The sequence below is a fragment of the Populus euphratica genome, unplaced genomic scaffold, assembly GCF_000495115.2.
Source record: "Populus euphratica unplaced genomic scaffold, PopEup_1.0 scaffold33.1, whole genome shotgun sequence".
Classification (NCBI taxonomy): Eukaryota; Viridiplantae; Streptophyta; class Magnoliopsida; order Malpighiales; family Salicaceae; genus Populus; species Populus euphratica.
Window position 1 is genome coordinate 988,090 of NW_011499906.1, and position 14,616 is coordinate 1,002,705.

The window sequence follows — 14,616 nt, forward strand, 5'->3', positions numbered from 1 at the left end:
AGGTATTTTAGAGAGTATTAGTCAAATATTTTTATATTGAAATGATTTAAAAATTAAATTTTTTAACAAAAAAACATCACTTCACATTTCTAACCATTATATTGATGGCTAAAATCTGAATTTATAAATGAGATGTTGTTGGTCTTAATAAATAATATGTCAACATGGTTGTTATTTTTTTTTTAAAAAAAATACAAGCTCAACCCCACCCACCCAATGCATAAACTCTTAGGGATGTAATTTTTGAAGAGCTTAAAAGTAAGGGAACTTGAATGAAATATTTTTAAAAAAGACGTGCGTATGATTTTATGTTCTCAAGCAGGACCTAGAAGATCAAATTTCACATTACAAGATCAGTTTCTTGTTACAGTCAAGCTCGATGCGATCACGATAGAGATAAACATGAACACAATCATCTTCTGATGTTTCCAAGTTAATAAGCTCGATCACCTGTCATGTTCAAGAACTTCTTCATATCTGGAAAGATAGAGGGAGACCTAATATAGACTTCAATCAAATGCCTTCTATGATTTTTAAATTTTTATACTTTTCGATGGAATCTGAGCTTCTCTCTTCATGCAGCATTCCTTCCATATGGTGAAGAGCTCGAGCTTCTTCTTCTTCTTCTTGTTTTTTTTGGAAAAGAACAATATTCACAAGGCACTGTGCTAGTGATTTTTTCAATTCCAATGAATAAATATCGTTAGAAATTATAACATATGAACTATGAAGTTCAATTAATTATGAAGAAAAAAAAAGATTCAAATTAAACAGTTTCTGAAAAATAAAAAAAATATGATGGAGATCTTCACTGACTTAAAAGATTTATGCACACAAAGTTTATAAAAATTGATCTAACATTTATGTTTTTTTTCTTTTCATTTTCCCACCAATCGATTCATGGTTGGTCCAAAAGTAGAAAATAAAAAAGGAAGAAGAAGCAGAAGAAATAGATTCATCTAAAGGCTAAAACTCTTGTGCATCGGACCTTCTTAGATGATTGGCTTGAGTTTTTGTTTTTAGTTTAATGGAGACGAGCCCAAAATTGTTGGGTTCCACTTAGTTTGGACTGGAGAATTGGCTTGAGTTTTGACCTTCACTTCGCATTGCGTACGGACCCAAGGGCTTTCATCCACTTATTTTTCTGCTTTTTTATTGTTTTGTTTTGTTTTTTTATGCTATAAAAATAGAGAAATAATTAGATTAAAATAATTAAAATAAAAAAATATCTTTTGAATCATGTTTTTGTTATTAAAAAAAACTCGCTTTTTTTAGAAAAAAAATTTCATGAAAAACTTGAAAATTGTTTAGAGTGAATAGCTTCGTGTTAATTACTTTCCAGAATTCATTTTGAAGAAACAAATGTAAACACACAAATTAGAAAAAAAAAAAAAAAGAATTTAGGACCCACAAAAAAATAATAATAATATCTTATTTTTTAGATTTATATCTTCTACTTATATCTATTTTTTAAAAAAAGATATAAATCTTAAAAAACAATTATATCATAAAATTTTTGCAGCAAAATTGTCTTATCTTAGTAAACAACCATCTGTCTATCACGTTCATTAAAGTGGATCCATTTCTATTTAAAAAAAAAAAAAAAATAATGAAATAATGAAAATAATGAAAGGGCTCCAATTTCCTGGAAGAGAAAAACAGATTTGCTAAACAATAATAATTTCTTATAAAATAAAAAACATGAGAAGAAAATAATAAGCTATTAGACCGGTGGAATCCATCAATAATCTCACATTTGATTTGGATCTTTTTTATAGCATGTAAATGCATCAAAATAAACAAGGGAGGAGTAGTAAAATAGAAGAGCAAGAAAATTAGTGGCGGGGGAGGGTGAAATTGCTAGTGAGGACTTTAGATGTCACCGGAGCATTCATCCGTACTATACGACAGATTGGATTAAGTTTTTTAAAATATTAAAAAACAAATTCAGGATTTGTTAATAACCTTTTTTTTTAATTTATATAAAATGAGTTCAAAGATAATCTTGATAAATAGAAAAAAATATAATGTAACTTAAATAAAAAATTTAAAATAAAATGATAATATATTTAATTGATTTGGGTCAATCTATTAAATTTATAACCTTGATTATGAGGTCATAATAATCTTAAACAAAATAAATTAAAATAAATTATGAATAATTTTTTCTATATATTCACTGTTGCTTGCTAGATGAAGTACAGAAAAAATCAATTAAGAAAAAAACTTTAATCAACTTAATTTAATTTGTAATACTCATAATCTGAATTATAAAATTGGAATAACTTCATAGAAATAAAATCAAAGTAAACTATGCAACCTAATTTCCAATTAATTCAATGGTAAAGTATGAATTTTTTTAAAAAAATAAATTTAAAAATGACACAAAAAATAAATTCAGTCAACTCAGGTTAACCCGTCAAACCGTTGATCCAGGTCATAATATCTGAGTAACCTAATATGAAGTTAACTTAGAAATTATAAGAGTCAACTTGAATTAAAATATCAAATCCACAACCTGGTTCATAAAATAAAAATGACTCAATAGAAAACAAATCAAAATAAATTATAGAAGTATAATTATTAATTAACTCAATGTTTGAATGATGAAATTGAAAAAAAAATCAATTTAAAAAATAAATAAAAAAAATAAGAAAGTTAAATTCAGGTTAATTCGCTAAACTCGTTACTCGTGTAATGAAACCTGAATAATCTCATAAAAAAGAAACTAAAATAAATCATAAACTTTTATTTCCAATCAATAAAATATTGAAAGATAAAATTAAAAAAATATAGTCAACTAGGTTAACCCATTAAATTTGTGACCTGAGTCATGAAGTCTTGATAACTTTATAAAAATAAAATTTAAAAAACCCATTAAATTCATGACCCGAGTCATGAGATTTTAATAACCTTATAAAAATAAAATTTAAAAAACTCATAAATCTCGTTCCGTAAGAAACCAAAAATCAAAGTATAGGTTTGAAATTTAAATTAAGAATAAAAAACCCTAAATAAAATATAATTGAAATGAATAGTATTTTATAAGGTGATTGAAAATAAAAACATCATTTTTTTTATAATCTTGTTAATTAATTAGCGATGTTGTGTGGATAAGTTTCATAATTTATTTTTTATTTAATTATATAACAATAAAAATAATTTTTTGTAGAAAAAATAATGAATAAAATCAAAAATTTATTTGTTTTTCAAAACTATTTTTTATTCATACAATTCTTTTCTTGTTTTTATGATAAAAAGATATTTTTAATTAGAAATGTTGTCTATTAAATAAAGAGTAAAATCAATATAAAAAAAAGTATTTTAAAAAAACTGAATGCAACTTTTTATCTGGTCATCGACCTAAATCAAAAATTTGATCAGTAAAGCAATATAATGCCGAACTATCCTAAATTTTAAATTAGAAAAATACTTAAAAAATATGATTTTAAGATTTTTCTAAACTAAAACAATATTATTTTGGTAAAATCTATTAAGTTTTATAAGTATACCAAATTTTAAATATCACTTAATTAAATTTTATTATTATAAAAAAACAAAGAGGCATAAATATTTTCGCACATAAAAATATATTTTGCATTTTAATTACTGGTGATGATGCAAAATATTTTTTACTCTAAAATATAACAATTCAATATTTTTTTTAATTTAAAAATATTATATAAAAATTTATTTTCAAAATTTATCATTTCAACCAAAGGTGTTTACCAAACTATAAATTAATCTTAATTCAAACTTCGAATTTTGTTTTTGTTTTTGTTAGCTTCCAAATATATGAGCTGTAATTTGATATATTTTAGCTTCTGTTTATTATTGAATAGTAGTTTTTTTTAGAAAGTTATTTCTTTAAAAAGTAATTTTATAAAAAGTGAATTATTTTTTTTTATATTTGATAGTATTATAAAAAATAATTTAAAAAATATTTTTTAGTATTTGGTTATGTCATGAAAAATAAACTAGAAAATAACTTATTTATATATTTTTTTTAAGTTTATTTAAAATAATGAGGAATAAATTTTACAAATTTAAAAGTTAAATAAAAATAAAATTAAAAAAAATATAATTTTATAAATTATCTAAAATATAATAAATAACAATTATTTTAATAAATAAAAAAATTGTAAGATGATAAAATAATAATAATAATAATTATAATTATAATTTCATAAATTATTTCAAATAAAATAAGTAATAATTAAAAGAATAAGGATCAAATTTGATAAATAAAAAATTTTAATTAAAAAATAATAAGATAAAAGTAAATAACAATCAGACAAAAAAATTAAATTAAATCAAATTCTAAAGAGTGAAATATAAAAAAATTCAAAATAAAATATATAATAATTAAAATTTTAAAAACCAAATTTATTATAATGAAAAAATAATATAATATTTTATAATTTTTTTAAAATATTTTGTACTTGAAACAAAAATAAATTATTTTTTACAAATCAAATCAAATTTTCATGTGTTTTATTGATCAATTTTCCTATTTATTTAGAAAGTGATCTTAAAAAACCTTCCGCCTTAAACTCCTCACTTCTTCCTGCTCTTGATACCTATTTATACACTTCAATTTATTTTCAGCACAATTCTCTTCTCTTCCTCTGAAGCTTGCTAAACTATAACTATAAATTAATCTCAATCCAAAAACGGTCTACGGATTTCTCCTCTTCAACCCACAGAAACCCTAACTCAAACCCACACCAGTGACGCACATAGTTATAAAGAATCTCTGAAATCACCATCAGCTAAGCTTCTTCTCATAACCCTAAAATTTAAACTGAATAGACTCAAATTTTGGTATTGGGCTCTCGTGCTCTCTTTAAATTTCTCAGAACCCTAAAAAAGCATTCAAATTTTATTTGGTTTTGATTCGTAAATTAGTTTTAATCAATGGATGATGTTGAAAAAGCAATACTTATAAGTTTTGATGAATCGGGAGCTATAGATGCAGCCCTAAAATCACAAGCAGTTTCTTTCTGTCAGCAAATTAAGGAAACCCCAACTGTATGCTGTCTTTGCATTGAGAAGTTGTGTTTTTGCAGGCTTGTTCAAGTTCAGTTTTGGTGTTTACAGACTTTACACGAGCTTATTAGGGTGAAGTATGCTCTGTTGAGTTTACAAGAGAAGGATTTCATTAGGAAATCCGTGTTTTCTATGTGTTGTTTTGAGGCTATTGATGATCAGAATAATAATGCTGTAAGGATTTTAGAGGGCGGCCCTGCATTTATAAAGAATAAGCTTGCTCAGGTTTTTGTTGCTTTCGTTTATTTTGAGTACCCTCTAATTTGGTCTTCGGTGTTTGTAGATTTTTTGCCTCATTTGGGAAAAGGGGCGGTGGTTATTGATATGTTCTGTAGGATTTTGAATGCTTTGGATGATGAATTGATTAGTTTAGATTTCCCACGGACATCCGAGGAGATGGGGGTTGCAGGGCGGGTTAAGGATGCTATGAGGCAGCAATGCATAACACAGATAGTGGCTTTTTGGTATGACGTTGTATCTATGTATTGGAATTCTGATCCGGACCTTTGTTCTGGTTTGTTAGATTCGATGAGGAGGTATATTTCATGGATTGATATTGGGTTGATTGTGAATGATCTATTTATTCCATTATTATTTCAGATGATTTTAGTTGATGGGGGATCTGATCAGCTTCAAGGTGCTGCTGCTGGGTGTGTTTTGGCTGTAGTTTCCAAGCGGATGGATCACCGATCGAAGTTATCAATATTGCAAAGTCTGCAGATAAATAGGGTTTTTGGGTTGGTAACTGGAGATGGTGACTCGGAGTTGGTATCAAAAGTAGCTACATTAATTACCGGGTATGCTGCTGAGGTTCTAGAGTGCTATAATTGGGTGAATACAGACGATGCTAAGGGTGTTTCTCTTGAGCTTTTGAATGAAGTTTTGCCATCTGTTTTTTATGCAATGCTAAACTGTGAGTTGGGCACCACATTTAGTATTGTGCAATTCCTTTCGTGTTATGTCGCCACTATGAAGAACCTTTGTCCATTGAGGGAGAAACAACTGCGTCATGTGCATCAGATACTGGAAGTGATATGTGCACAAATTCGTTATGATCCCGTCTACCGTGATAATCTTGATATGCTGGATAAGATTGGGAGAGAGGAGGAAGAAAGGATGTCGGAATATAGAAAGGATCTATTTTTGTTGTTGCGTAGTGTGGGTCGTGTGGCCCCAGATGTTACTCAAATATTTATCAGAAATTCTTTAGCCAGTTCTATCTCATCCTTGTCAGAAAGAAATGTTGAAGAGGTGGAAGCTTCTCTTTCTCTTATGCATGCACTTGGAGAGTCATTGAGTGATGAAGCCATAAGAACTGGAAGTGGACTGTTGCATGAATTGGTGCCAAACCTCCTCTCGACAAGGTTTCCGTGCCATTCTAACAGGTTAGTTGCACTTGTGTATTTGGAGACTATAACTAGATATATGAAGTTTGTTCAGGAGAATACCCGTTATGTCCCCATGGCTTTGGCTGCATTTCTGGATGAGAGAGGAATACACCACCCAAACTTCCATGTAAGTCGTAGAGCTAGTTATCTGTTCATGAGGGCTGTAAAGTTGCTGAAAGCAAAGCTTGTGCCTTTCATAGAGAAAATTTTGCAGGTAGTAAGACAACCATATTCTTGTTTTATAGTAATCAATGATCTATAAAACTTCTTCTCATATATTTTCTTCGATCTTGATTACCGGTTATTCTTCAAATTGACAGAGCCTCCAAGATACAGTAGTCAGGTTTACAACTATGAATCATATATCGAATGAATTTTCAGGATCTGAGGATGGTATCCACATCTTTGAGGTACTCGAACTGTGCCTTGTGTTCTCTTATTAATTTTTTTAACTTTTGGTTTTGAATAAACGTACAAATGGAGACATGCATCATATAATGGCATACAGGTAAATAGATATTTTTTAGTATGTACAAAATTTCCATAGAGTGCGATGGTTCTTTGGTTTCTTCTGATATTTGTGGTGGGTATTCACAGGCAATTGGTCTATTAATTGGGATGGAAGATCTACCGTTGGAAAAGCAATCTGATTATCTATCTTCGATGCTCACTCCTCTTTGTCATCAGGTTACAGTTAGATTTGAAGTTTCCTAAAATGTTTATTCTACTATTCCTTTCTCCTGCTCATATTTTTTTAATGGGTTTACTTACACTTGCATTTAAAATTGTTCTTGGAATGGCTTCTGAAGAGCCTACTCAAATGTGCACCCATGCCTGATGGCATTTACACTGACATTCTTATACATGCTTCTGAAGTATTCTTACTTGATCCAGGTGGAGGCATTACTCATAAATGCCAATGTACTGAACCCAGAAGAATCTCCAGTGAAAATTGCTAATATTCAGCATATAATCATGGCAATTAATGCCCTCAGCAAGGTTGCTTTCCTTTTTCCTTTGGCTTTCTGAATTCAACTTCATGCTCATTTCCCTCTTCAATATAATATGTTTTTCTTGCTATTTTACTTTGTTGTTGGTGATGGGGTGGATATTTTTTAATCACTTGTAATTAATTGACAGCTTATAATCACATGAATTTTTTGCATACTAGGTTTTCTCACTTTCCTGATTATATTTTTTTGTTATTATTGCTTGGATACAAAATAGCATGTTTATGGCTTCTTTACACCAGTTTTTGGTTCTTCATTTGAGTCTCAATTTCAAATACATGCAATGTGAAAATTCCTTTTCTGACCCAGGGCTTTAGTGAGCGCCTGGTAACCATGAGTCGCCCTGCAATAGGAGTCATGTTTAAGAAGGTTGGTATTTCAGATCTTTTTTTTTTGTTTCTTGCATCACGTGCTATCTCTGGTTTGGTCACCTTTTGCAATCCAATAAGTTAACAAATCCCTCTCTATCTATGATATTACATAATTGTCATCATCATCTTTACAATTAAGAACTTTTGAGTCATGCATGATATCTTGCCTATGGCCTGGTTGGTTTGATATTCCCCCCATGTCTCAGAGTGTGGAGGACTGTTTGTGTATTTATTCATTTACCTCCTATACTGATGGGATGACAGTTTTGCTGTGCTGCTGTTCATCTTCTTGTTTTATTCCTTTGCTTTGAATTGCTGAGGTCTTCTATTTTTTCATTATTGTATTAACTATGGTGAGAAATTGAGAATGGATTGTTACATTGCCTATCAATAGATGCCAGGACCTGCTAGATGCAACTGGAGAAATGCCAGAACAGAAATTCTGTCATTGCATCTCTTTCCTTTTTGTTGAAGTTTTATTATCTTTCTTTGTGATCCAGACTTTGGACATTCTCCTCCAAATACTTGATGTATTTCCAAAGATAGAGCCTTTACGGAATAAGGTGAGGATTGGATATGGAGCCATAAAAGCGGTTTTTATTTTGGACATCTTGTTGGCTTTACATATTGCCTAAGATAGCATTCATTGTATGCAGGTTACATCCTTCATTCATCGTATGGTAGATACTTTAGGAGCATCTGTATTTCCTTGTCTTCCAAAGGCACTGGGACAATTGCTTGCGGAAAGTGAGGTAAAAAGAAAACGATTCCTGTTTTACCAGTCTATAGATTCCAGTCTTACATCTAATATTGATGAAATGTCTTTTTTGGTTGTGTTTTGTTGATTACCATTATTAATAGTCTTCTCATTTTTAAGTAATCCTGAGTGCTCTTTGGCATGATAATGGAATTAGATTTTTGATTTTTTACCTTGCTTATTTGGTCTATGGTTGATGTTCTGGGACAGGAGCAGTGAATTTACCTGATTGCAAAACCCACACCAAGTTTAGGAGGGGGCTGTGTTTTGGTGGGGTATTTTTACATGCAGTTCTGTTATGATAATGCCCTAAAAACTGTCTGCAAAATTATTCAAGCATGGAAAATCCCCATAATTTTGTTCTTCACCAATTGACAATGGAATTGCCATGTCAAGATATTTGACCCACTAAGAAGCAATTTGGCCTTCTTTTATTGAATTAGTTGAACAATGTTCATTTTCATATAATAATACCAGGTACAAAGCTGGTGCAGGACAGGTTTGAGTTTCTGTTACAGCGGGCCCAGGCTTGGACACTATTGGAATGAAGTGTCTAGATTAAAGAAGAAAGGGATTGGACTTTGGAAACAGAGTTGGAATGAGTGTAAAAAACTAAAATGCATAAATTCTAGAAATAATGCAATTGCACTTACTGAAAGACTTTATAGCTATAATACATGGAGAGAGGGTTAGTGCTCCCTCTACAAGAGGTTATTAGATACTCCTGGTAGAGCGCTTCCTCACTCACATAAAAGTGGGATCCATGGATAGTTATCAGCTACACTAGGAGTACCTAATAATTTCTTAGTGCAACAAGGACCAGGGTTCCCAAATAAGAGAGTATATTAGACTGCCAAATAAAGGGTTTTTTTTTACCAGTCATGCATCTAGGATAAACAAACCTAAACAGGGAGGCTTAAAATATTTAACGATTGCTAAAATAGAAACCATGACCTATAAATTTCCAGGAAATATTAAATTACTGAAATACCCATGCAAATCTGAAATTACAAGATATTCCTGAATTATGGAATTGAATAAAGCCACATATAACTAATCTGTTCGTTTCCTGCATCATGAGCAGCTGCATTTTGAGAATTTATGTTTTGTATAGCATTAGAGTGTTTAATTTACTCCCAATTTCAGCTTGCATGAATGTGGTAGTGTAACACAAGGAAATGATCCCATCTTGTAACTTCTATTGCACGCATTAAATGGTTAAAGTTTTCTCACATTCAACTTCTTTATGATAACATTAGAAAAAAGTGACTGTTTCTCCCAATGTGACAGGGAAAACTTTAAGCAACTCGACAGGGACATCTTTTGGAACATGTAAACCACATAAAAGTGTTAATTGCATTGAAGTTTTTTACATTTTCTCTTGTGAAATGAATGCCTGATTCTAGAATATGTATTTTATTGCAGCCAAAGGAAATGGTTGGTTTTCTTCTTCTGCTCAATCAGCTTATATGCAAATTCAACGCCTCGATGCATCACATAGTGGAGGAAGTTTTTCCAGCTATTGCTAGTAGAATCTTTAGGATAGTCTCAACTGAAGAATTGCCTTTAGGAGATGGAACCAGTTCTGAGGTATGGAAATACTCTCTATAGATATTTAAATTAACGCTTAGGGTTTAGTTAACATTCTTCTCCCAAGAGTCTCTTTTAAGCAAATGATGGATGTATTTTTAGCGTCATTACATTAGTTTCCCAGACATTATTAAAGTTTTGGTGCTTAAAGCTCAAATGTTATCTTATGTGTGCTTGGATGGTTATTTTCCCGACTGTTGCAAGCTGCTATCCTATATTACTTCTACTTTTGTTTGCATCAAATTGTTTGATAAACTCCTAAAGTTAGTTCTCCTCTTAAGCAACATAATAGTTGCCGGCACAATTTTTTTTTTCATCATGGTGAAAGCATGCTCGATCCACTTTGCAAATATTGATTGACAAGCTATTTCAAAAGAGGCTGAAAGGAATTTTTCATTTCTAGTAATCCTTGTCAACATTCTTTTCTATAGCTGAGATGTTATGTGCTATCTTGAATAAGGACCACTTGACTTATTTTGCAGGAAATTCGTGAATTACAAGAACTCCAAAAAACATTGTACACGTTTCTTCATGTGATAGCTACACATGATCTATCTTCAGTCTTCCTTTCAACCAAGAGTAGGAGCTACTTGGATAAAATAATGCATTTGCTACTGCACTCAGCATGCAATCACAAGGATATTCTTGTGAGAAAGGTGCATCTGATACATCCTTTATTTTGCCCACTGAAGTTTTGGATCTTCTGATTATTAGTGTTGTTGTGAACGTAAAGTGTCATTTTATCCCTCTTAATTCAGGTGTGCGTGCAGATATTCATTAGGTTAATTAAAGACTGGTGTACAAGGCCTTATGGTGAAGAAAAGGTTTGCCTACCTCTAAGATATCATTCTTAGTGGCTTTTATGTCAAGGATTTTCTTTTCTTCACTCTAATGGAATTGAATATTTAGGTACCTGGTTTCCAAAGGTTTATAATTGATGGCTTTGCGATGAACTGTTGTTTTGACAGCACGCTTGACAAATCCTTTGAGTTCCATGATGCAACTACTGTAAGAACTGTTCGATCAATTTTGATATCAGTGCTTTTCCTTCTAAAAAAAAGATATGGTCTTGAAAGATGCACTTCACCAGTCTTTTCCCCAATTCGCATTTCATACTTTTTTGCTCCAGTTTATTGATCATCTTTCACATCCCATTTGTATTAGTTTTATAATTGAGTGTTTGATATTGCTTGCCTGTCAAATAATTTCTTGCCTAGTTATTAATAAATGTTTTTGAAATTGCTATTCGGATTCTGTCTGGCAGCTCATTCTGTTTGGAGAAATTGTACTTGCTCAGAAGGTTATGTATGAGAAGTTTGGTGATGATTTTCTTGCTCATTTTGTAACAAAATGCTTTACTTCTGCACATTGCCCCCAAGATTTAGCTTCACAATATTGCCAAAAGTTGCAGGTAACAAAATAGTGCTCCGTATCTTACTAAAGTTTTTGGAAGTGTGTGGAAGTGCTTTTTGTCCATCCACATATATTGTGGGATCTGTCCCCCTTTTATTCTTGCTTGAGTGTTTATTTTTTCTGTGGTTTTCAAATCATTTTATATTTTAGCTGTGGTCTCGGGGAGATTATATTCATTTTGGGTTATATTTCATAAGTTTGATCAAAATCTGGTCCACTTGGGGATTGTTCTCCAAACTTTTTAGTGACATGATAATTTTAGTCAAATGATAAAATTTGATGTCATTATGCATGCAGATGTGAGCCTTTCCTGGTGCTAAATTCCTGCACAGAATTTCCACCTTGACTTTTGTCAACTCAGTAATTGGAACTGGGACTTAGTTTTGACCCTGGCTACAGGATACAGATTAGTGCAGATGTTTGGGTTTTGATGCATTATGGACAAGATTTAAGCCCATGGTCTTGGAATTGAAGGTTTTTTCAAGTGTAATTTCTTGTGTATTTTGATGGAAGAAGGGGGGAATGGAAAGGGTATAGTTTTTATAAGGAGAGAAGGGAATGATAACGAGTGGCAAGATAATTATTTTTTCATTCCTTGGATGTATAGAAGGAAGTTGGAAATGTCATCTAACTTTCCTTGTTTTTTTGAAAGGGTGTTTAATTATATATTTGTATTTTTCTTCGCTGGAGGTTGGAGAGGATTGAAGTGTAATGCTGGAAACACAAGTCAGATTATAAACTAAATTCCCTTCCTTTAACCCTTGAGTTTTGGGAATTGGGATTTTAACATTTGAGTGAATTGCATGTCAAACCCTCCATTCCCCCTTTTCACCCTTAAAATAAAGCTCCTTCTAGACAAAGCTTGAAGGGTTTGATCTCTGTTTTTCATATCCTTCTCTCAAAACCTTCTTATCCAAGCCTAGTGTCAAGCATGTATGTTTGAGGAAGGACTGAGGTTGGTTATTGAAACTTGAGGATTAATTTGTTAGGAAAACTTTTCTTACATGCACTGAAAATTTAGGTTCCTGGAAATGTTTGTTTGCAGCAAGCATTTGGTTTTAAACTCTTTGCTTTATATTTCAATGAATCAGGCTAACAAGTAGAATACAGCTAATAAGTATCACCAAAAACTGATGCGTGTATCATTAAAGTTTTGTCTCTAAATGGGTGTACGAATGGTCAAATCTGGTTTAATTTCTCCAATTTTGCTTTGTGCTTCTGATGTTTGTATGTGCAGGGTAATGATATGAAGGCATTGAGATCATTCTACCAGTCACACATCGAGAATTTACGATTTCAACAGAATGGAAGCCTGGTTTTCAGATAGCAAGAATTAGCATGAGTTTTGTGGGAAATGAAAATCGTTGTTTTGCCTAATTGTTCTGTGATATATATTTTTGTGCAACAATCCAATACCTGTTCACCAAGGGTGTTGCAAGGCTTGGATATCAGCTGCCTGTTATCTTGTTGGAGCATATTCTTTATACGCGCTGCTCTTACACAAGTTAATGTTGCAGGCTCTTCATGTAAATAGAATATCGAGTTTATTGTATGGAGAACGAGGTATTTTATAGACCGAATTCTTTTACATGTTGGTCCAATGTAGGTTGATTATTGCTTTCTGAAATTGATTTTTGTGGAGTCATTGATTTGATCTCACTCATTGTGCAGTTGTATATTTCCGGCAACAGTTTCTTTATCATGAATAAGCTGGTTTGGACGAGCAGCTTATTTTTTTGGGCGCATGCATGTAATCAAAAGTTATCTGTCTAGGTATTTAAAATAAATGGCAAGAGTTTTTGAAGAGCCATATTTTGCAGGAAAAAACGAAATTTTATTGGGGAATATGTTGTGTTTTGTTATTTATTTATTTCGTTCTCATCCATTCCAATTGAGTGCCTGCTAAATCCTTTCCACGTTGGGGAAGAGTAGCAGAAATTCTCTTAGTTAGAATCTTGGGAATCAGAAAATGAAATATTTGCTACTTTGCTTACAGAGGGGGAATTCTCTTCGAAGTTGAACATCTTTAATCAGACTTCACTTCAGTAGCTATCCACAAAGAATATAATTTTCTTTCATCTAGTGGGAGGGAGATTAATCTACAGCATGAGGACTTCAATTTTACGTTAACTCTCCAAAGAAGAAGAGGCAACGCTAAATAAATAAATAAAATTAGATACTATAGCTTTAATGAACAAAAGCTCAAACAAGCTGAATGATGTTATATGGGATCAATTTTTTTTTTTTTTAAAAAAGATTGCAAGCGTTTTCAACTGAAGTTATTTACTTCAATCACAAGAGTGCTGAAATTCCCCCCTCAAAGCGCAGCCGCACTCCCCGTGTGAAGCTATTTTCACCAACTTTAGAGATGCTAGATCGTCAAGCCCATTGAGGAGCACAAATTTTGGTAACATTCCCCAGGTTCAACATTGTGATTTTATTTTTTTCCCTTGCCTTTTCAAATCAAAGGAATTTCCCTAAGTGAAGGGCTCATCCTTAGAACCCCAATTCATTTTGGACCGAGAGCTGTTGTGTCAACTCATTTTAAGGGCCTTGCATATTTAGATAGTAAAATCACAATTTAGTTTTGTTGATCTTTTATCTAGAATAGAATAGACAGAATTGGTGAGAATTTGTTTTTTTTTTTTTTTTAATGATATGAGATATACCAACCATTCGGGCCAAAATAGAACGAAAATGACAATTCGGCGCTGACAAATTATTTCACACTAGTAGTTTTATGGACTTTTTTTTTTTTTTTTTTCACACTAGTAGTTTTATAGACTTGAGTTGAAAGGTGATGGTTTTGGTCCTGTGTAGGATGAACTTGGTCAGAAGTTGCAACTCTTTTCAATGAAATCCAGCAGTGTGATTACCAATGATCACTGTGCCTTTCGAATAATAACAAAATATATTTCACATGCTTTTGTGGTATATTATGCATATACAATGTCAGCAAATATATTTTCTTTTTACTTTATCTTTTAAATTAAGTAGGGTGTGTTTCGCACTACTTGAAATCATGAAATTTTCTTTTC

General features: G+C 31.6%; 1 protein-coding gene across 3 annotated transcripts; it reads left to right on the forward strand.

The window, feature by feature from the left end:
• The first annotated feature begins 4,565 nt into the window (after positions 1–4,565).
• Positions 4,566–13,469, forward strand: LOC105133425 (exportin-T-like). 3 transcript variants are annotated; one of them, XR_843802.1, is made up of 14 exons: positions 4,566–6,651; positions 6,758–6,847; positions 7,035–7,124; positions 7,332–7,436; positions 7,757–7,816; positions 8,319–8,381; positions 8,475–8,570; positions 10,001–10,165; positions 10,648–10,821; positions 10,924–10,989; positions 11,075–11,173; positions 11,430–11,576; positions 12,816–13,141; positions 13,250–13,469. XR_843802.1 is itself a non-coding variant. In XM_011037423.1 (13 exons), exons 1-13 carry the CDS (start codon positions 4,918–4,920, stop codon positions 12,903–12,905), a joined length of 2,979 nt encoding a protein of 992 aa, XP_011035725.1. In that variant the 5' UTR covers positions 4,566–4,917; the 3' UTR covers positions 12,906–13,469. The 3 variants fall into 3 exon arrangements, 2 of the variants coding, with proteins under 2 accessions (XP_011035725.1, XP_011035726.1); XM_011037423.1 differs by having other exon boundaries at positions 12,816–13,469; XM_011037424.1 differs by lacking the exons at positions 12,816–13,141; positions 13,250–13,469 and adding an exon at positions 11,876–12,809.
• Positions 13,470–14,616: the final 1,147 nt, after the last annotated feature.

Coding starts and splice junctions, on each gene's coding strand:
- LOC105133425 (XM_011037423.1), top strand. CDS start 4,918: ATGGATGATGTTGAAAAAGCAATACTTATAAGTTTTGATGAATCGGGA. Junction 8,571..10,000: donor AATTGCTTGCGGAAAGTGAG/GTAAAAAGAAAA, acceptor ATTTTATTGCAG/CCAAAGGAAATGGTTGGTTT. Junction 10,166..10,647: donor GAGATGGAACCAGTTCTGAG/GTATGGAAATAC, acceptor CTTATTTTGCAG/GAAATTCGTGAATTACAAGA.